Source organism: Scophthalmus maximus, chromosome 21 (assembly GCF_022379125.1).
Source record: "Scophthalmus maximus strain ysfricsl-2021 chromosome 21, ASM2237912v1, whole genome shotgun sequence".
Classification (NCBI taxonomy): Eukaryota; Metazoa; Chordata; class Actinopteri; order Pleuronectiformes; family Scophthalmidae; genus Scophthalmus; species Scophthalmus maximus.
In genome coordinates, this window is record NC_061535.1 from 11,354,208 (window position 1) to 11,375,683 (window position 21,476).

Here is a 21,476-nt window from a genome sequence, read left to right on the forward strand (position 1 = left end):
CAGGACTTTTCCCAATGGGCCACCGCAAAAATTGGACCAGTGGCTCAATGTGTAAGTTGACAAAAGTGAAAGTTAACAAAGGGACAGAGAACAGATGAAAAAAAAAAGTGGAGAAAGAGAGACAGCTGGGCTGATCATTGTGATCAGCCCAGCTGAGTCTGCAAGAGCTGTCAACTCCCTCCCTCCGTCTCTCTCCCTTGTTTTTGTTAAATCTGTGTAATCCAAAAGGATGGTAGTCGTGTATGCAACTGAAATACATACATTTTAAATAAGGCCTAAATATTTTTGTGAGTGCACTAACTTAATTTTTATAGGAGCTGGTGATATTAATGGATGGCACAGGGATTCTGGGTGCTGTTTTTGTCCCTGCAGATGACCCAGCATCTTCATTACTAATCAACACTGCAGTTACAGTGCAATACTTTTATAATAAATTACAAATATATCCTACAGTTTTAAGTCAGTTTAAAAAAATATATTTTAATACACTTGCTTTTTTTAAGTGATGTCGTCGTTTTGTATTGTCTTTGTATATCTCTCTTTCTTTTTTTTTACACAGATATTTGACCTGAAAACCGTATTATTTTTGGAATGCTGATTTTTAATTGTCTGTGCAAAATGTTTTTGTGAAAGCACTTTGTGCAGCTACTTCTGAAAGGTGCTATATTAATAAAATGATGATTATTATTATTATTATTACAGTCTTTCCAGCGCGCTCAAAGGCTTCGGCACTTTCCGGTAATTTCCGCCACCGCCTCGTCTCGCCGCCATTTTGCTCTCGTGTGTGTTCGTGTGTGGTGCTCGCTCGGCGGTGTAGGTGTTAAAAAACTGGAGAGAAACCACGACCCGAAAGCGGACGCCGCAGCGACAGCTCTACAGAAATGGACGGGTAACGACAAATTATCGATATTAATTGTTATTGTCATCATCACGTCGTTAACGCACCGAGGCAACACGAGAGACATGACCGTGCGCGCGCGTCGTTTATCGGGGACGAGTGAGACATCGGCTTGTGTTAGCGGGTTTCCATAGCCACGCGCTCCCTCAGGGAGGCGCCCGCTGTTAGCATGTTAGCCTAACTTAGCTAACGCCCTGGTTTTTTTTTTAACGTAACGTATCTTTTACATAAATGCTTAACGTGTATGGTGACTTCCGACCGACCGAGTGTAGCCGCCGCAGTCCACTCCGTCGCCGCGACGGACCGCTCGGTGCTAGCGAGGCGGCTAAGTGAAGTTGAGCTAACCGCTATGCTAACGAAAACACAGTGTTGTTGTCCCTTTGTGTTGTGGCTAACTGACTTAGCTTTAGCTAACGACGTCCCACCACGTCTCTGATGTAACGATCGCGTCTCAGATGTCATTCAACGTGTCTGGTTTGAAATCAACGTGTGAACAAGCACTTGTGTAATCCAACGTTAGCGAAACACCGCAGGAGAAGAAAAAAAACTGCAATATGTGAGAAATTGTACTCAGTTTGCCATAATATCAAATGCTACGTGAAGTATTTCAGGTTGCGTCTCTCATAGAATGCAGGATGACCATGTGTTGCGGTGGGATGAAGCCTGCCTTCATTATTTCTTGAGGATGGAGCCATATGACACCCTTAACCCAGTTTAATACAGACATGATTATAATGTTATTAATTCATAAAAACACCCAAATAGTAATTCTCGTATGTAATGTGGCAGTTTGAATTACAATTTCTGACTGGACTGTTATGACACGTCTGCCCCAGGTGATCTGAAGTACAGGTGTGAACACGCCCCTAAACGTTTTTCGGGACCAGGTCACTAATTTTTACATCCACATTACTACGGTTAGATTTCAAAACGCATAACTGCTGCTTAGTTTTTTCGCCCACCGTCCAAACTACACCAGAGTTTTTCGAGCTCCTAAAACCGAGAAGTTTGTTATCTCTGCTTGTGCCGTTCTAGTTTGAAAACCCCGTCGTAGTATAAAAACTGAGACACTAAAATCTTATTTCACTGTGGAGCTGTCTCCCTCTCACACATACAGATTGGTATAGTCATAGTTGGGCTGCATTTGGTCTATGCAAAATGGCGAGCAAGTTTATTTGTAAACGGAGCGTAGAGATGAGATTTTAAATACATGATTTTGACATGAAAATGACACCAATGATTTCAACTTGACGAAAGAGACAAAGAGTCAAATTGTGTTCAGCAGTTACTGTCGAAAAAGGGTGATTGATATCAGATGCCTGTCTCGTATTTTCTTATCTTTGTGTTATTTTTTTTTATGTTTTTTACTGATTTTAAAATCCATTAATTTTGACCAATTGAAAATGGTTTTGTCTTTCAGCATGGGTGACGTTGCAGTTGGAGTGAAGGTGAGTTTTCTGCTTTGGTTTTTACCTGGTGTTCAATGCATGAATCACATGTTTTCACTTGCTTTCTGCTGCGGTCGCACAAAAAAAAAAACAGCTTGAGATTAGACAACAGAACAGATATTGAAAATTTGAATCATTTAAGCATTAAAGCAACATTGAAGAAATCAGTGTTGAGTCGGTATTATTTGTCTAAACATTTAAAAACTTTTCTTTAATTTGAATTATCCATCGTTGTCTTTAATGTGTAGAAACCCTTAATGATTTTATGTCAACACTGTTCCATCCCTCTTTCCGATATTTAAGCATGTTAATTGGTTGGATTGATTGTCATTAGAGGAGAGGGAAAAATCTAACATGGACATCTGGCTTAGCCTGATGATATCGCTATTTTGAACCTTTCGCAACACAACAAACTTCTTTGAAATAACCACATAAAGGAACAAGCCCTGAGATTAGACCACATTTCGTTTTAAACTCCTTTCCTGAACATTGTAGCCCCGTGTTAGCGCCAGAGCAATCAGATTTCTTGTAAACATTTGTTTTGAGCTTTCGTGGCATTAGAGTGGCTTTAATCAAATGTGTCGAGCTTATGTCCCCCGTGATCACTGAACAAACCTGTTTTCCTTGTGTAAGTGCATTGTTGTTCTGGCTCTGTAACCAGATTTGTTGAGTGCCAGCTGCATTTTTTTTGTCAGCGCTGAACAAAGTTAAAAGTCCCCCCCCCTCCCCTCCAAGGGAAACGGAACAGTGATAAAATATTGATTCGTCTGATATGGTGGTCTTTGCCGCCCCTTTAATTTCCTCAGTATCTCAATGTCAGGAACAAAAAAGAGAGGGTTTCCAGCTGCCGGGCGAGAAATCATGTTTTGGTTCCTTGTAGCTCGTGCACCCACGTGCTCACATTCTGACCTAAGTCAGACAACTTTATTACCCTTTCAATTTATTTGTGTCATGCCGTCGTAGCAGGGCCCACGACGTGTAGTTTATCGTAACCATAAAGAACGTTAGTGACAGAAGAACAATTGGTTCAAATTCAGTCAGACAGAAACAAGGAGAAGGGTGCATGGAGCTATTATAAAGTTGTGTGTGTAATGGGTCCCTAGCCAGGTTCCTCGTCATCCCATCAGTCAGGTTTAAGAGCACAGGGCGCCCGTCAGCTCCAGGAAGCCTTCTGGGACCTGGTGTAGCTCAGGATGAAATGACACATCTTGACATCTTAAATTCAGCAAGATTAAACCCACACCAGCAGAGGAGGAGCCAGTCCACTCCTCCGCTGCTTTATGTCCCTTGCCTCCTACTCCCCTAGCCCCCCTTTGTTCCTTTAAACTGTCTTCAGAGAATTCTGTTTTATTGTTGTCTTTGAGGGGCCTATCTGGAAAATGGAAATAGTTTTTTTTCCTCCCCCATTATTTCACCACCACGTCTGACCGTCTTGTCTTTGTGATTTCTCTTCCGCAGAGAGGATCAGACGAGCTGAGTATGTACAACAGTCCCAACTCTGGCATGAGCAGTATCAGCGGTGAGTTCGTTCCGACCACCCCTGAGCAGGGAGGGGTATTGGCAGGATTTGCATGAAGCCGTTTGATCGGTAGTGACGGGCGGCGCTAAGAGGAATCAAAGGATTAATAAGGTGTTTGAAAAGAGAAACGGGCAGCGTGAGTCGAACTGCTCTCTCTCTCTCTCTCTCACTCTCTCTCTCACTCTCTCTCTCTCTCTCTCTCTCTCTCTCTCTCTCTCTCTCTCTCTCTCTCTCTCTCTCTCTCTCTCGTGGAAGCTTTCTTGTGTCTGAATAACATCACGCTCCTCAGTAGGTGGGCACCCACACACCACGGCGTGTGACCAGAACAGACCCGGTGGATGCTGCTGCATTTTAATGTCTCTCCTCACTGTTCTGGTGATATCAGAAGCAGCTCAAAGGAAAACGGCAGAATTAAGGACGACTGAAAGAGCCGCTCACGTCGCTGCAAAGAGAAGACATGCAAACACTCTGCTATCAAAATAGAGCGTTAAAGGCACACAAGGGTTTTGGGCGAGTGTCTCTTTAATCAAAGTCTCAGTCTGCCATCGCTACACACTGCCCACGACCAAGCTAATGTCACCCCGGGGAGCTGTCTTAAAGCGAGAGGAAGATTCTACAGGCTGCCTCTGTGTTTGTTAGCTTTTGAATATCAACTGGCGTCATAGATGGATGTAGTTCATCCGGTCCTGTTATAGCTTTCAAAAAAAGGAAAATCTATAAAAGTATTGATCACGTCGGAGCCAGCAAATAGTACTGCATATATTCTCTTCTCTTTATTCAGCAGAGAACATAGCTGTAGATTTCTGTTGCATACAACAGATTCAGTCCATCTCAGTGTCGTCTGTCTTTAAACCCAGACTGACTTGATGATGTTAAGAGCTCGGCTCTGCGGTGGTTACACTATCAAGATCGTTTTGTTATGACTTTGGCAGTAGGACTGGGGTCATTGTTGTGTTATTGAATGAATAAAAGAATTACATGGATAGTATGTAAGAAGTCAGCATCTGCCATTATGCACTCAGGGAAAAAAAACATCAAAACACATAAAAATGACAAAGGCCTGTTGTGCAATCTGGTGTTTAAAAGGTTTCGGAATAATTCACACTCCGGGCTTATTGAGGTTTATTGCTTGTTACCGTATAGTTCAACTATAGTCAACTTCACAGGGAATTACAAATAATACAAGTCTGCCTCAATTAAAGCCAAACGGTGACATGATGTAAACCTTCATGAACAGAGTAACAAGAAGGCCTGTGAGGTAAATAAAGGTCCCTGGTCCCTATTTGAGGAAATCTGGTAATAAAGCGGTCAGCCGTTGGGGCAGCAGCTGGTTTAGCTTTACTGTTAAGAAAGGGCGCAAACGTATTACGATAAACTGTCAGCGGAGCCGGTTTACAGTCTGTCACAAGAAGACCATCTCAGACATCGCACGCGTTTATAGTTGATTTTGAAAGGCCGCACCGGAAAGCTGGCCGTGTGAAACCCCGGCTGATATAGTTATTAATACACTGGTTAGATTGTCAGACAGTCTCTCCTAGCAGATTTTCTTTGTGTGGTACTCGGCCGTTATCAGCAAAAACGCCACAAATGAGGGGAAAAAAGAGAACATGCACCTCCACACCGGTGGCCAATCAAGTCCTTTTCGGCAATTGTCGCCGCACAGCAGCCGACTTGTCAATGCCGCTGCTCTTATTTCAGGCTAACTACGACAAACTCCTGTCCAAATGAAAAGGAAGAAAGACAAAACTCTGTTGTCAACGGTCACTGTCGCGAACAGTTGGGTTGAGAGGGGAGACAAATCTGTCAAATCGGGGTATGGGTTAGTGGAGAACCCCCCGTTTCTAGCTGTCTCATCATCGTGGACAGTGAAGGTAATCTTATGCTTTTTTAAATTCAATTGTAGATGGGGCTTCCAACGGCAGCGACAGTAAAAAGCTCAAGGTGGAGGAAGCCCCCCCGTCCCGCGTGCTCCACATCCGGAAGCTCCCCAACGAGGCGTCAGAGACGGAGGTCGTCGCCCTCGGCCTGCCTTTCGGCAAAGTCACCAACATCCTCACGCTAAAGGGAAAGAACCAGGTGAGTGGGAGCCAGATAACAAGACGCCCTTAAACTTTTTTCTGCTGTTATATGAATTTACGTAAATTTCTTTGTTTTTACAGTAAAAACTGGAATACAGATTTTCTTTTTTTATAAAACGTCCGATGTATAACAGGTTGAGAAAAAGGAAATAACGAAATCATGGAAAGGAATTCCTTTCCCCTGAAGGACAGCGGTCATATTTTTCTCATCTTTACCACGTATCAGCTGACATCTTGCTATACCACAAGAGTTGCACGCACACGGTCCGACTATCTCCGGCTGCATCTGAAACACGCCTGAAGCTCCACACAAAGCCGAACCAACAGCCTATTATCCGCCCGCCGAGGAGGGCTGTGGCACGCACTCGGCATCTATCTCCCAGATTCCTGTCACAGTACACCTGCTTTGTCCCCCCCCCCCCCCCCCCCCCCAACCGATCGATCGACAGATTCCTCCTCTCAGCGTTCAGACAACTTTATCTGTTGGTCTGATAACGTTTCTGTTGCCGCCACAGTGATGGATTACAATTTCACCCAGCGAATTATACTTTGAATTATTTGACCTCTGTCTTGCCGATCATGTATCAATGTACTTAGGAAGATATCTCAATTTCTTCACCAATTTGTTAACTGATAAATTGAGTTGTAATTATGTCGGTGAATTGTTCAGAGCTTTGTCTTCTCTACTTCCAGGCATTTTTGGAGATGGGGACAGAGGAGGCGGCCATCACTATGATCAACTACTACACCACAGTATCTCCTCAGGTCCGCAATGCCCCCGTCTTCATCCAGTACTCCAATCACAAGGAACTCAAAACAGATGCTGGAAATCAGGTAGTTAAAACAACCAACAGTTTTAATTTCTTTCTTTATCAATCCGCCAATGATTTTCCCTTATTATCAACGAGTTGATAGTGAAAAATGAACACCGATTTTCCAGAATCCAAAGTAACGTTTTCAAATAACTAAATAAAAGTAAAAAATATTCAGTAAACCTTTATGTAATATTGATTAAAAAAGAAAACCATAACATTTTGGGGAATTTCTCTTCTAAGTAGATAGTGACTAACAGACCACTGTGCTCAGGAAAGAGTTTCATTTTAAGCAAACACTGCAGCCTTTAATTAATTAGACCGCACTTTGTGGCAGAAAAGTTAATAGTACAAGGCTACTACTCTTGTACCTTGTTAGCATGTGGCTGAGAGTTAATGTTTCTGTTTGGCTGTGAAACTCTTGAGGTAACTCGAGGTCTAAAACTCAAACGGTGGAGATGTTCTCTATTGATCAGCAACCTCCGAGGCTGCATGTATGTAATGAATAGATGCCAATGCTGTTTGTTTTCTGTGCGTCCACAGCGGACCCAGGCCATGCTGCAGGCGGTGTCGGCGGTGCAGTCTGGCGGCTCGCCAAGCTCCGACGTGCAGGACGCTCTCGCCGCAGCCTCCAGCCCCGTGCTGCGGATCATCATCGACAACATGTTCTACCCCGTAACGCTGGATGTGCTGCAACAGGTACGCACTTGAACTTTGGGGGTTTTTCTCGTTTTGTGACCTTTTGTTCTAGAATATTCGTTGTCAGTGTTTTTCTTTTTGTCGACAGATTTTCTCCAAGTTTGGCACAGTGATGAAGATCATCACATTCACCAAGAACAATCAGTTTCAGGCCCTGCTTCAGTTCAGTGATCCAGTCAATGCACAGCAGGCCAAACTGGTGAGACGTCACTCACCTGCAGCGCGCACCAGTTAGCTGCCAGTTACCAAATGTAACGGTTCATCTTTTTTGTTATTTCTGCTGCCAGGCATTGGATGGTCAGAACATCTACAACTCGTGTTGCACGCTGCGCATTGACTTCTCCAAGCTGGTCAACCTGAACGTCAAGTACAACAACGATAAGAGTCGTGACTACACGCGGCCCGAGCTCCCCGCCGGCGACGGACAGCCAAGCCTCGACCCCTCGGTGGCCCACGCCTTCAGTAAAGATTCTAACTCCCTCCTCGGTAAGATCCCAGGTAGATGAAACTTTTATATTTTCTCCTTTTTTATCTTTCCTTCTTTAAAAGTCCAGTGTCGTAATGTAGCGGTTTACCGCAAGTGCTGCTCTCCATGCCATGATTGTCTCGTCTGCTCCCCCCCCGTCAGGAGCCCTGAGCCCTCTAAGCGCGGCGGCGGCAGCCGCTGCTGCTGCAGGGCGGGTGGCCCTGGCTGGACAGACAGGGTCCAGCGGGGTCCTGCTGGTCAGCAACCTCAACGAGGAGGTCAGTAATACACAATCCAAACGCACCTAGTCCGATGGACCATCTAAAGGCTTGACCTCCACCACTCCTACCCACCACCTCCATTCCTCCTTGTTTTCATTGATTTTTATTTTTCCCGGTTTCTGGCTAAAGGTGTCCTGCCTTGTGCTACCGTTTCCAAATATCAGTGTGTCTTGTCTGCCATTCGGGATACAGTTATGGTGGGATTTCCTTTTGTACATATTTCAACTTGGATCAGTTAAGCTCCATCTATTGGTCAAGTTTTTAAGAAATAAGAAAGCAGAGAGCAACAACTCTTCAGCGAGATTCTGTGAGAACGAGAGGGTTGGAGATGACAGAAATGTAATTGAGGCTTGATATTTTAGTTTAACCATAAACTGTTATCATAAATAACTATAAATTTAAAAAAAAAATACAAATACAACCAAATAAATAGAATTCGAATTAAGAAAATAAACATTTATTTAACCTAAAAATGCAAAACATAAATGCACGTTTAAAGGCTCATATCTGTTGGCCGATAATATCGGTCGGGCTCTAAACATGTCGGCCTATACCGATATGTCTGTGAAAGGCCGATATATCAGCCAACCAATAGTCAGACTGATAATATCTCGACAGTATTCCTAGGAAACATTTAGTGAAAGCTGTGAAGCATTTTTATTTATGCTCTCTGCTCTGATAGTCACTTAATCACTGGACTCGGGCCTATTGGTTATTCCAGATAGTTTTGGTATGAAGCAAGATTCAATTTTTTGTCTAACCTTTTCTTTTGCTGTATTTTCTAGTGTCTTTTAAATGCCCAGGGCCTTCCTGTTACATTTCTTTTTTCTTTTACCTTTTTGGTCCCCCCCCCCCCCCCTTCCTCCTGCGATGTTCTGCCCCCCCTTTTCCTCCTCCCCCCCCTGTCAAACTGTATCTAACTCGGCTAACTGTCTCTCTTCTGTTTTTCTCTCTAAGCTCTCCTCACCTCCTCCTCAGCTCATATGAAAGCTCATATGAAATCATTTTGTGATCTCCTTACCCGTGTCTCACTTCTGGGGAACATTTTTTTTTTTAAAGAACTGTGACTTAAATAGCAGCTAATCTGTCTCCTAATGTCTCTCTCTCCTCATCAGTCTGTTCTCTCTGGCTGTGAATTGAGTGTGTCATCTTTTGACAGTATCTGAAACATTCGATGCTCAACCCCGCGACCATGTGCTGAGATACTGTGCTCAAGCTTTTTAATGTTTAGCCCCTTGGACTTGTGTGAACGCCGCCTTTTCACTCGGGCGGCCTTCGCAGCAACTCTCGCATGCCTCGGTTGTACCGCAGTACAAAACATTTTTCCAACTGCATGCGGTCTCTCTTAACTAACCTCCCCCCTCTCCTCAGCTTCTCATTGTTGTTCTACTACCATTCTCCCTTTTGCTGAAAGATTTGTTGATCTTCAGAATTTTTCTGACCTGATTGCATGTTGTTTTTTATCCCATGGTTATGACTTTTATACTGCTGAATTTTTTCATTATGATTTTGACTGAATGTACCTTTACCCCCCCATGCTTGTCCAGGGTGAACTACAGTTATTTTTGCTGTATTTTGACTAAGAGAAAAAACATTGATCCAAGCCATTTATCTCTGACCACAACTACCTGCATTATTCCAGTGTACTGACCTATATTTTATTTTTTGTCCCTCCCCCCCTCCTCCTCCTCACTTTTATTTTTTATTTCAACCCCAATTTGCATTTGCCTCCCTATTCATCTCCCCTCTCTCTCCCCCCCTCCTTCTCTCCCTCCATCCATCCGGCGTCCCCCTCTCCCCTCCATGTGTTGGGGGCCTGGGTGGAATCTTTTAACCCCCTTCCTCCTCCCACGTTAACTGCCCTCCTCCCCCACCCCACCTCTTCTGCCCGCCTTGCCCCCCCAACCCCTCCCTCCCTCCTCCATGACCCACCACCTCCATCACTCTCCGGGGGGAAAACAAAAACCACCATTCCTCCTACCTACCTCCGTTCTGGATCGATCTGTCCATCTCTACCTCCGCTCCGCTCCGACTCTTCTACCTCTCTACCTGTCTCACGCTGCTTGTTGCTCTTCTCTCCCTCTAAAGATGGTTACGCCCCAAAGTCTGTTTACCCTCTTCGGTATGTTATCGTTAGCTCTCTCTCTCTCCTCTCTCTACTCTCTCGTTCTCTCTCTCTTTCTCTCTCTCTCTCTCTCTCTCTCTCTCTCTCTCTCTCTCTCTCTCTCTCTTCTACCACCTCTTTTTGTTCTATTTCCATTCTATCTTTGACACATTTGTCATTCTTATTATGGTTAAAAATATTATTATTACAATTACAATCCTATGTACATTTATTTGCACACAGTAGCCTGTTTGGTAATTTGTAAAACCTTGTTGCCCCCCATTTATTGGTTTGGGTTAATGTTTATTACTTTTCCCTAAACTTCACTACATAGTAAATGTGTTAATGCACGGTTAAGTCTTTACTTTTGCATGGTGTTTTTTTTAGTTATAGCCATCTGACACAGCTTGATAACTTCTCTCTGTTTTGGAGGGTGTCTCCTTCTCTCTTTACCTGTTCCTTCTTCACACTCTCTCGCTCTAAAATTCTACTTTAAAAAAATTCTTGTGTTCTCTATTCTCTCTTTGCTTCTTGTCTTGAAAAAATGTCCTTGTCTCCAGTGCCAGCGTCTTAACTGTCTTGCGTTCTCTCCACCTCACCTCTCCTCCTCCCCCGCCTGCGGCTTTAATGCAGGAGTGTACGGCGATGTCCAGAGGGTGAAGATTCTGTACAACAAGAAGGACAGCGCTCTCATCCAGATGTCCGATGCCAACCAGGCGCAGCTAGGTAAGTTGACGTCGTTCAAAGATTCTCGCTGTAACGAAACATTTTATAACTTTCAGGCCTGTGAGCTGATGATGGCAGCAAGTTTCTTTAAACAACAGGACTGTCTGTTTATGTTCGAGCGCTACAGAGAAGAATATCGGCGAGATACATTTCATTTCGATACAGGTGTAGTTTCGACTGTGAAGTGATTTGCTCATTTACAACGTCCCGTGTCATTGACCTCTCCTATTCCACGATTTAAAGCAATGAGCCACCTGAATGGCCAAAAGATGTACGGGAAGATCATCCGCGTGACTCTGTCGAAGCACCAGACGGTGGCACTGCCCCGCGACGGCCTGGACGACCAGGGCCTGACCAAGGACTTTGCCAATTCCCCGCTCCATCGCTTCAAAAAACCTGGATCCAAAAACTTCCAGAACATCTTCCCGCCCTCTGCCACGCTCCACCTCTCCAACATCCCGTAAGTTCCTCCGCCGTCGAGTTTAGGATAAGCCATATCTCTCGCAGCATCCAGAGGAACTGTAGTAGTGTTTAAATTGCAGAATGGCAAAAAAATAAAATAACGGGGGCTGGAACATCAGACTGGGACGACCCTTTTTCACAGCAGACATCTTGACTTCACACGGAAGGGAAAGCTCATTTCCATCGAGTGTCCCAGTAAACCACGACAGTGAGCCAGCATGCACGACACTGGCACTACGAAACTGAGTCAGTTCAGTTACTGTGTCTTTACTTTGACAGGCTCCTCGTAGGAAGTGGATTTTGCAAAGGAAACATGTTAAAACATTGCAAAAGAACGTAACTTATTACGTTGAACAGTTGAATCAGCGTCTTCTAAACTCAGTTTCAAGAAAAAGCAATCATTATAACCTTCATGAAAAAACGATTATTACACGGCATAAAGTTTTGCTAGGCATTCCTAATAAACTGACAGATAAGTGTAAATCTACCAAGCAGTACAGATTTTGTTGTTGTTATTTGTTTTATAATGTTTTGAGATGGACATTTTTGCCTCAACCACAGTAGAATTGGATTAAAAATAAATGTATTCTTAGCAACCGTTTCCTTTTTATAAATATTCCAAAGATCCTACTGAAAACTGTTGACAGTGAAATCTAGTGTGTGTCATCATGATGTCACGACATGCCTGAACTCACCCCCGACCGAAATCTCGTGCCCTTCATTTTAACAGACAAGATGTGACGGAGGACGACCTGCGACTGCTCTTCTCCAACGCCGGAGGCACCGTGAAAGCGTTCAAGTTTTTCCAGTATGTAGACACACGAAACGCATCACATTGCTTTGACTGACTGAATCTGACGGGGAGTTTGTTGCTGTTGAAGAAACCGTTACAGGCTCCATCTCACAATGCTTGTTTCCTGTGCTTCTCAACCGCTATTGCCGTATATTTTCCCAGGGATCGCAAAATGGCTCTGATCCAGATGTCGACAGTGGAGGAGGCCATCCAGGGCCTGATCGATCTGCACAACTACAACATGGGAGGCAACCAGCACCTGAGAGTCTCCTTCTCCAAGTCCACCATTTGAGAGAGAGAGAACCCACAAAACTCCTGACAGGAGAGAGAGGCGTTCGCTGTCTCGGGAGCCGGTCGGAAATCTCTCAGCCTGTGTCTGGACACTGGGGGTTGGGGGGGTGGTGGTGGTGGAGGACCACATTGATCGAATCATTTTTCTTGTTTGGGTTTTGTTGATCCTGTCATTCCTTGAGAGACACTGAAACCTTTGACATGCATCCTTCTTTTTTCTTTTCTTCTTCTTTTTTTTTTTTTAAAGAGAACAAATAAGCGTGTTGCAAATACTGGATCCTCCCAGCTATTAACTGTACCTCTGTATTTTTATGTCAAAAAAAGTTGACATGATCGAATGTCCTTCTGTGCGATAGTTCGATGTAGATCAATGTTTAATTCTCGATTTTAGTTCAACGATACAGTACTTGTGTGCCTTACTTGACATCATCAGCTGTTTGGTGGACATCGTCATTATTAACCCTCTCCTTTGCTTTCGAGGCACATTGGTATAGAATATTATTTTTGGTGGTTGGTGAAAATACAAGCTGTTTTTACAATCCTCTAGACATTATTACAGTGTTTTGACATTCTGCCACCAACAAGCAAAGCTTTTTTTTTTTGGTTTTATTTCGTTTTAGATTCATAACATTTTCCTTTTTAGTTTAGGAGCAGAAGAGAGGAATGTTCCCGCGGCAACACTTAAATAGTTTTTACAGCAGCCTGCGACAGGCAGTTTGACTTGAATTCCATTATTCCAGGGGTTTTCAAAGCTGGGGAAGCATCTCCCCCTATACCGCACCGTAGTTTTCTAAATTTCTAGACGCTTATAGAAGCATGGTTTTCTTTTAATTTGATCCCGTAGACACAACAAATTGAGCACAGATAGCCTAATATTAGTGTTTGACATAACTTCAGTCTACACCAAATACATAACCAAGGTCTGTCCTAAGGGTTTTATTTGTTTCTAATTCTGGGGAAACGGTTAACCTCAACCTCTTAAAGCCAGCCCGCCTCCCACTTTGAAAACCCCTTGCGTTATTCCACAAGTGTGCTCAGTGTAAGATTTTTCTTTTCCCCCCGCAGTTTGGGCTCCACAGATCCTGCTTAAGATAAACCCACGTTAAATGTAGCTCACAGCTGAGTGTTTCTTTATCTGTGTGTGTTTTTGAAGCCTTTTTCAGGCTCTTTTTTTTCTCTCCCCCCACATCAGTGAGGTGTATTTGTCAGCGACGGCGGCTTTTTCCTACGCACGTACAGTGACGAACAGGATCTCCCGTCAGAAAAGTGTTGCATGCCGTGGAAGCGGATAGAAGACGTGTAAGTCCACTGTGATTTCATTGTCATGTGACAGTTTTACTTGAGAGGGCTACTCAGTTGGACCAAAGTTTCTGTGCCTTTAGTTTTCCTTTAATTCATAAAAAAAAAAAGAAATACAACACGCGCAATTGAAAACACCGAAATGTATTTCAGGAAAAGAAAAAAATAGTTGAGTTAATTCCCACTTGGTTTTTTTTTATACAGTAAGACCTCTTGACTTAAGATATTTTCTCAGAAATAATAGTTATGTATATTTTTCCCCTCTAAGGTCTGATTTTATACAGCTCAACGTGTAAACGATTTGGTATAGTTCTGAGGCACAATTAAAGGATGAATTCTTTTCTAACAAGGGGACTTGCGACTTGGTTTCCTGCTTCTTTTTTTTTTTTGAGGTTCCCCTCTCATGGTCTCTCGTGTGTGCACACTTGCATTACCTCTGTAGCATGTCTAAATAAAACTCTTCTGTAGCTTCTGCGTTTCACCTCCTCTCTGCCTCTCCTGTCGTCTGTCTGTCCGTTTCCCGCTCACTCCTGAAACCGGCTCACTCAGTCCCAGGGTGGGAAGGAAGCCAAGACTCCGTTTTGGAGCCTGACAAATGAGCTCTAATGGGCCAGATTGAGCCCCTCTGATGGGTCTAATTCACAGGACAAAAGACGTCCATTTTCTTGATGCGTTTCCCACCCTGCCTACTGACACAATCTATCCCTCTGATGTCTCTTGCTCTTCTCTCCTCTTGGTAGGTGCCTATTTTCTAATCCGTCTCTGAGGGCCTCTGCTCTCCCCTGACGATCCATCTGATCTATCCGCTTGCTCTCGCACCTTTATCAATTAAAACGAATGGCCTCGGCAGTCAGGGTTTTCCTAGGCCCTCTGCATGTTACGCTGATGGGAATGTGTCAGAGAACACCATCTGCAGTCAGTACTTCTGTATAGGGCTGCAACTAATTATTATTTTCATCATCGATTAATCTGTCGATTATTTTCTCGAATAGTTGTTTGGTCCATAAGACGACAAACGCTGATCGTGTTTAACCAAAATGACATGTTTTGTTTTGTCCACACTAAAGATATTCACTTTACTGTCACAGAGGAGCAAAGAAACCAGAAAATATTCACATTTAAGAAGCTGAAATGGAGCTGAGTGAAATTTTGACTTTTTTTTCATAACTACTTGAACCGATTAATCGATTATTTAAAAAGATGGCGATTCATTTCGTAGTCGATTAACACTAATGTTTTGTGGTCGCGGGCTCTAGGAGCACACAAAACCATCTGTTGAGGTTCAATGTAACGAGAGTTTAACATCTAACCTTCGATCTGAATCTCAAATGTCACAAACAAACTTTAAATTTCTGTCTTTGTCTTCTCATTGGTGGTAGAATCAGTGTATAGGTGAATTACTTCCAACAACTGGGTGGTGCTCTCGGCCATTTTGAATTGTGTGATTCACCAAACGTGTCCCAGTGCGTAAATAAACCCCACAGAACCACTCTTAAAGACATTGCACCACAGTGGTGGTCACAAACCTCCAGGAAGTACCATTAAACACATTGAGTTGACTCTTCAGAAATCAAGTGACATATTTCATGTCAGTGATTTCTAAAATCAAATGTAAGATCTATTATAAGAATGTGGAGATCACCTATAGGCTGCCTCCATGCCCCATCTATATGAAATTCAATACAGTGTGGTTGACAGGACAACAAGTATCATAATAAACTAGTATCTAAACAACAGTTGGACTCTGTAGGCCCCTGAATCCCCGATGATCACAGTCAACCGCTGAGGTTCAATTTGTGTCTCTAAATGACTGAAAATGATGAAGTTGCTGCCGATGTGTTGACGTAAGCTGGCGTTGCTTCAGGGACCGCGGCCCATCGGCATGACTGTGATGATGGACGTCCTGTCAGCCGCTGTCTGATGAAGATGACGCTCCACAGTCAGGCCCTGGGACCAGGCAGATGACCTGATCCATCATCACGCCGACAACGCCGCCGCTCGCCACCAAATGTGCGGCGCTCTTGTTTTGCCGAGCTTTCGGTGGAAGTGCTTGCGTCCTGGATCCTGCTCCCTAAACAAAGATGAGATGATGTATCAAGGCAGAAGGGCAGAGCCAATCAATAGCTAGTCTGGCCAATACATCACCAGGGCAGGACACTGTGGTCCTGCTCTCCATCACTCTGGTCATATAGGCTTCTCTCTCATGTCCAACTCCCTCGTGGCTTCCTTTACTATTAAAATGTTTGGCTGTAAATAGCTTTTTAAGTGATGAATCACTTTGCACCCTTGACCCGCTGTTTTCAAGTTCTTTTACAAGTGCCGCGTTCATTTTCTGCATGGCAACACAAACGGAACGTTTATCGATATATATGGCACATTCTAGAGAGTGGCCTGCCAACTGTGGCTGTAGTTAATTTCTATACTTTGACTAACAATGAACTTTGTAAAGAATCCCAAACATTTACTAGCCTGGGACCCGGATGAATTCTGGGAGCTCGTTTCATTTGCTCTGCCAGAATACTGTCTGGATCCCCGTCCATTGGAAAGTGATTTCCCCACTGGCAGAAAATGTTGCCGGTCCAATCACAACCGATTATCTAATACTGGGCGGGGGTTTATACCATGGCTCGGAGAGAAGCGACTTTTGTAAACAACCAAGGCTGCCGCTGAAGAACGAGCATTTTGACTAAAAGTACACATTAGACAACCAAACCCCAAAAAAGCTTAAAGTTAGATGGAAGCGTCTCAGTATTATACCAAACAGGAGGGAGCGGATAACAAGTCTGGGCCGCTAGTGTCAGGGTTGTTGTCATCTCCTAGAAAATGGAGACCGTCTCAAGGCCAGGGGCGTGACGGCCACTCCTCACAGGATGGCATTCCTGCAGAAGCATTCTGGTGTCTCCGGTCAACCATCCGTGAGGCGTAACTTTGGTCAGGCACAGCACAAAGAAAGGTATTCAAAGATGTATTTGTCATGAAGTTCTCCAACATGGTCTCAGTTCAGGAAAAATCTGTACTCCGATTGTAGTGTCAAAACAAAGCAGGCCCACGTACAAGAGCAAGGCAGGCAGGTGTGAAATGATGGGATGTACTCCTAAAAATCTTTATTCTGCATAGGTCGGAGACAACAATAAGGCTGGTGCGTTGGACCCGTTTAAAAAAGTTTCGTTGGGGGAACAACAAAGTGAATTGTAAACAGCGAACGCAAACAGGAGGGAGAACGATGCGAGTGGCTGATAAAACGCACGAGCATCATCTCATTTGTGTTCTCCGGGATGTGCCTGTGCTCCCTGGAGGCGTTTTCCTCAAAGTAGATGCAGACTTTCTCCCGCCTTCCACCAAATGTTAACACATTAGAATGCAGTCGGAACATTTGGCCTCATGGGCTTCATGCTACAGTATGTTGAGGGGATGTTACATTTTTTTCTCTCAGTCTCTCTTTATTTCCGCGCACATGAAAGGGAATCGTCTGCCGCCCCCCTCGGAGAATGAATCAAAATCAGCCAACAGTTTCCTGTCAGTGTCTGATTTCCTCGTCTTTTTGAAACTGCTCCGTGTTAACATGTAGAGACTACATTTTCAGCGTGTGCGTACCATTTCTCTCTGCTCCCTAATCGTACAGAAGGCGAGAAGCTCCTTGGGGCAGAACTAGGTGTTGAAAGCACGGGTACCTGATGTGTGCATCCCTCCACCCCCATATTAATTAAATTAAAGGGTACACACGTAAAAGGGCTCATACAAAATGAATTACTTCACTTTGATCCAATAGTTTTCTGGCATTTGTTCAAAGTAATTGCACCAAAGTATCTGTTAATTTAAAAAAGGAGATACTAATGAGAAAAAAGGGAGCGTGTACTTGGTACCAGAACACCTTAGGCCTAACGTCGATGATCGGGGGGGAGCAGGGATTTGCCCAGACTGGTTTCAGCAGGGGAGGAGATCTAACCTGGGGAACTGGTTGCTGGAAGTGGAAGGAACTCTTTGTGGAACCCCTGAACATTTCTTCTTCTGAGGAGGAGGAGGCAGAGTTTGCAGACTTGGGAGAAGCCTCACCCATAACCCTTGGCAGAGGTCGCTGAGGCTGTCAAGAAGCTCCTTGGCAGTAGGACGCCAGGAATGGATGATATTTGCCCTGAGATGCTGAAGGCCCTGGACATTGCTGTTGGGCTTTCTTGGCTGCTACGCCCACATGGAAGTTGGGGGCAGCATCAATGGACGGGCACAGTGGGGCGTTGGTTCCCATTTCCCGTATCCAATATCCTGGATACGGACGCTGCCATCTTGTGCTGGTCATGTCATGTTATCAAAAACCACCCCCGATTCAGTTGCGAGGAAAAAGTGGAATGTGTGTGGTTACAAAAAAGTACTGAGCTGCGAACCTCCACGCTTGCGCATCCAAAAGTCTTCCCCCTCAAACAACTAATTAAATCCAAATACCCCTCGTCCTTCGTACCCACCGCAGGGATGGTTGAATTCTCTATAGTCTTTAAAAACCACAGCCCCAGAACGAATGGGAAATAAGCACAGTGTGGGCACACAGGAGCTGCTCCGCGGATCATGATGACATTTTAACAGAACGTTCAATGGAGCTTTAAGCCGACTACGTAGGAGCTCATTTTCTGAAGGATGTGAACCCTCCGTCTGGGTCTCGGAAGTTTTTGCCATTTACTGCACCAACTTTTCTGTATAGTTTATTAACCCGGGTCCAATTACTGACATTGCCCGTGCTTCTTTACACACCTCAAATACCACCCAGGCAGAGTGGATTTTCTGCTCTGGCCCTCTGCAGCCTGGAAATTACACAGTGTCGAAGAACTAATTTTTTACACCTATGTAGATAAAAAGTGTCCGACTTTATGGATTTAGACGACATGCAATCTGCATAAAGACAATACGGTTTTATCACGTCAACAGATCAACGAGCGTAAAATTAAAGCTAATTTGCATTCGTTAGAGGTTTTCTATCTGCCAGCGCAGAGGCCGGAGCGGGGATTAGGTCAGTTCACCACGCTCGCACCAAAGGAACAAGCCGAGCTAAATGCTGATTGCTTCTCTTTCATGTTCCCATCGATCTTCATTATCAAATCAACAGAAGAAGATGTCCACTAGACGTAACATCAGTGCATTTCCATCTTTACATGCCACATTACTAATAGGATTTGTCACAGATGGGGAAATATAATGGTCTTTTTTTTTTCCTCCACACACATTCTGGCACCATTAAACTGCCAATGCTATTTTTTTGTGGGAGACACCCCACCATCTTGAGGTAAAAATTTTATTACATGGTAATTTAAGACATGGTTCGTTCATCTCAAGTGTCGCCCCTGGACATACAAATCAAAAAGAGGCCCACTGATATTTTCATTCCTCATCTTCCAAAGCCCACACATTATCCTTTTTTTTGTAATCTGTATTTTATTTGCATTTCCCCCCCCCCCGAGGTGAGGAGAGATATCCAGCAATCGCCATGGAAGCCCACAGTCGCCTGCTTTTATGTGTCTTGCTTCACTGAGGACCCGGGAGATTTATCACTTCTTTATGTCACAGTGCCTTTTATGACTTACATTGATCATCAAGGTGTACCACCATTACTGCGCCAAGTACATTATCACCCGGACATTTTCACCTCCCCCTACTGCCACAGGACATGGCTAGGAAGAGATCTTATCCACTCTGCCGTCTCTATCAGATTCCAGCTGTTCCACACACTGAAAATCTCTGATAAAGATGGACAGCAGTCTGGGAGTCGCGTGGAGAAATCTCACTCTCACAACCTTCCACAACTTGTGTATTCTCTTCATAGGGCTGTTGCAAACCACATTTTTCATCTTCTTACGGATGGATTACTAAATGGTCCTACTTGACACATTCTCAGCTGTCCACGGGGTGAGGAGGCCAACGGACTTCACCGATAACACATCTCTGAAAGAAACCTTTCTTTCAGTTCGTGTCTTGCTTCCCACGTTGAAGGGTGGACGACCTATTTACGAGTATGTGTACCAACGTCCATCCACCCACTACAATGTGAATACTAGGAGCCGGTGCATTGGGAGAAACAGCTGGTGGAACTAGTCATCCATAGAAATCAAATTATGGAAAATCATGAAGGAAAAAAAAGGAAATTTCTGTTAAACAAGTTCTAAAAGACCATAAAGGCTGTTTGTCCCTAACCTTAGACAGTAGTTCGATGTGGGAGCTTTTCCCGGATTAGCATACCTAAAGTGGCAGGACACATAGGCCTCAGATAAACTCTTAAAAAACAACTAAACCTTGCTCCCGTCATCATAATGGCCAGTAGAGATTGAGGTCACTTGAATGTAAATTTCCTTTTGCGGCATTTGCTAGATGTGTCCCAAATCAGGGGACCACATCCTTGGCATGACCCTCATCTACCTATTAGCATCCCCAACTTGTCCCACCTTTACCGTTGCATCGTTAGCTTTGAGTTGCTTCACGGACACCTGCATATAGCTAGCTTGTTAGCTTTGTCTCGGGCGCGTAACTAATGTTAAGATGGGTTGGTCCGAGAAGGATCCACCCATTGGATCGCATTTGTCGGACGCATTCGAAGGAATCTTTGAAAAGAGACAGCCCAGTCTTGCCGCCGTGACGCCGCCGGTCCTCAAACGCAGCGTCCGAAGGTTGCAACCCCTGAAGCTACTCTCTCTATTGGTCGTAATGAGCCGCTTGCTTGATATATGAGGTTTCTTTCAATGGGAGCATAGTTCCCTTTTGTTTCACATGTTCTGCAAAGTAAAATTATCTGAAATCATTTAGGGAAAATTTCTATTGCTCTTGAAAAATTAATCTTATAGCATTATAGTCTTATTTTCATCAACCCTCTGTTTGGGGGCCTTTATTTGTTGTGCTGATTTGAGCCGGAGCCAATTCATATTTTAAATTCCAGAAGTGTGTTAGACTCAACATATCCTTTTTCATCCAGGCTCCCTGGGTGTACCTGTCCACCACATTTACTTCCCAATCCCCTGTTCACCCAACCATGTGTGTGTGTGTGTGTGTGTGTGTGTGTGTGTGTGTGTTAGGTTGCCGGGCAGCGGAGACAGTGAGGTCACAATGGTAATGAGAAGCTCAGAGAGAGACTGACAGGAGTGTGCATGTATACATAATCTATTAATTAAAGGCGAGGCGGCAAAGCGAATGGAGAACCTTTTCCCGTGTGATATCGCCACCCCCCACCCCCACGCCTCCCAACCCTCCCCACCTCTACTGTTCCTCACACACTCACCAGGTATAGGCCCCAAAAAACACACAGCCAGACATTTATTGAGAGATTAAAACCAAATCTTTCAGATTGCCATATAAAAAGGTAATTTACAATATTAAACTGACTTTTATCTATATGCAAATTACCCCCCCCTCCCCCTCCCACAACCTATTTGAATATTTTATGAAAAGTTTATTTTGGGGGGGGGGGGGGGAGTGAAGTGAGTGATTCTTTTAACCCAGTTATGCATTAAAGGAGTCTATTAAATCCATCTTCCTTTTCTCGTCATCTTTCATCTCAGCATTTCTTCTTCTTCGAGTGTATTTCGCTCAGTAACACCAAGAGCTTTCCCTCCAGGTAGCGCGGCGCAGG

The 21,476-nt window shown here is 44.2% G+C and overlaps 1 protein-coding gene across 7 annotated transcripts; it reads left to right on the top strand.

Annotated features, from left to right (window-relative positions):
- The first annotated feature begins 751 nt into the window (after window positions 1-751).
- Window positions 752-14,225, top strand: LOC118291231 (polypyrimidine tract-binding protein 2). 7 transcript variants are annotated; one of them, XM_035619299.2, is made up of 15 exons: window positions 752-889; window positions 2,319-2,346; window positions 3,805-3,865; window positions 5,769-5,941; window positions 6,637-6,777; window positions 7,299-7,454; window positions 7,543-7,653; window positions 7,742-7,952; window positions 8,083-8,198; window positions 10,290-10,323; window positions 10,939-11,031; window positions 11,130-11,196; window positions 11,275-11,491; window positions 12,224-12,301; window positions 12,449-14,225. In XM_035619299.2, the coding sequence occupies exons 1-15, from the start codon at window positions 882-884 to the stop codon at window positions 12,740-12,742; spliced, it is 1,788 nt and encodes a 595-aa protein (XP_035475192.1). In that variant the 5' UTR covers window positions 752-881; the 3' UTR covers window positions 12,743-14,225. The 7 variants fall into 7 exon arrangements, with proteins under 7 accessions (XP_035475192.1, XP_035475195.1, XP_035475196.1 ...); XM_035619302.2 differs by having other exon boundaries at window positions 7,742-7,940; XM_035619303.2 differs by having other exon boundaries at window positions 3,805-3,823.
- Window positions 14,226-21,476: the final 7,251 nt, after the last annotated feature.

Bases quoted from the DNA above. Each gene is read 5' to 3' on its own strand.
- LOC118291231 (XM_035619299.2), top strand. The intron at 10,324-10,938 runs GTATGTTATCGT...GCTTTAATGCAG, and splicing joins AAGTCTGTTTACCCTCTTCG to GAGTGTACGGCGATGTCCAG. The intron at 12,302-12,448 runs GTATGTAGACAC...ATATTTTCCCAG, and splicing joins AAAGCGTTCAAGTTTTTCCA to GGATCGCAAAATGGCTCTGA.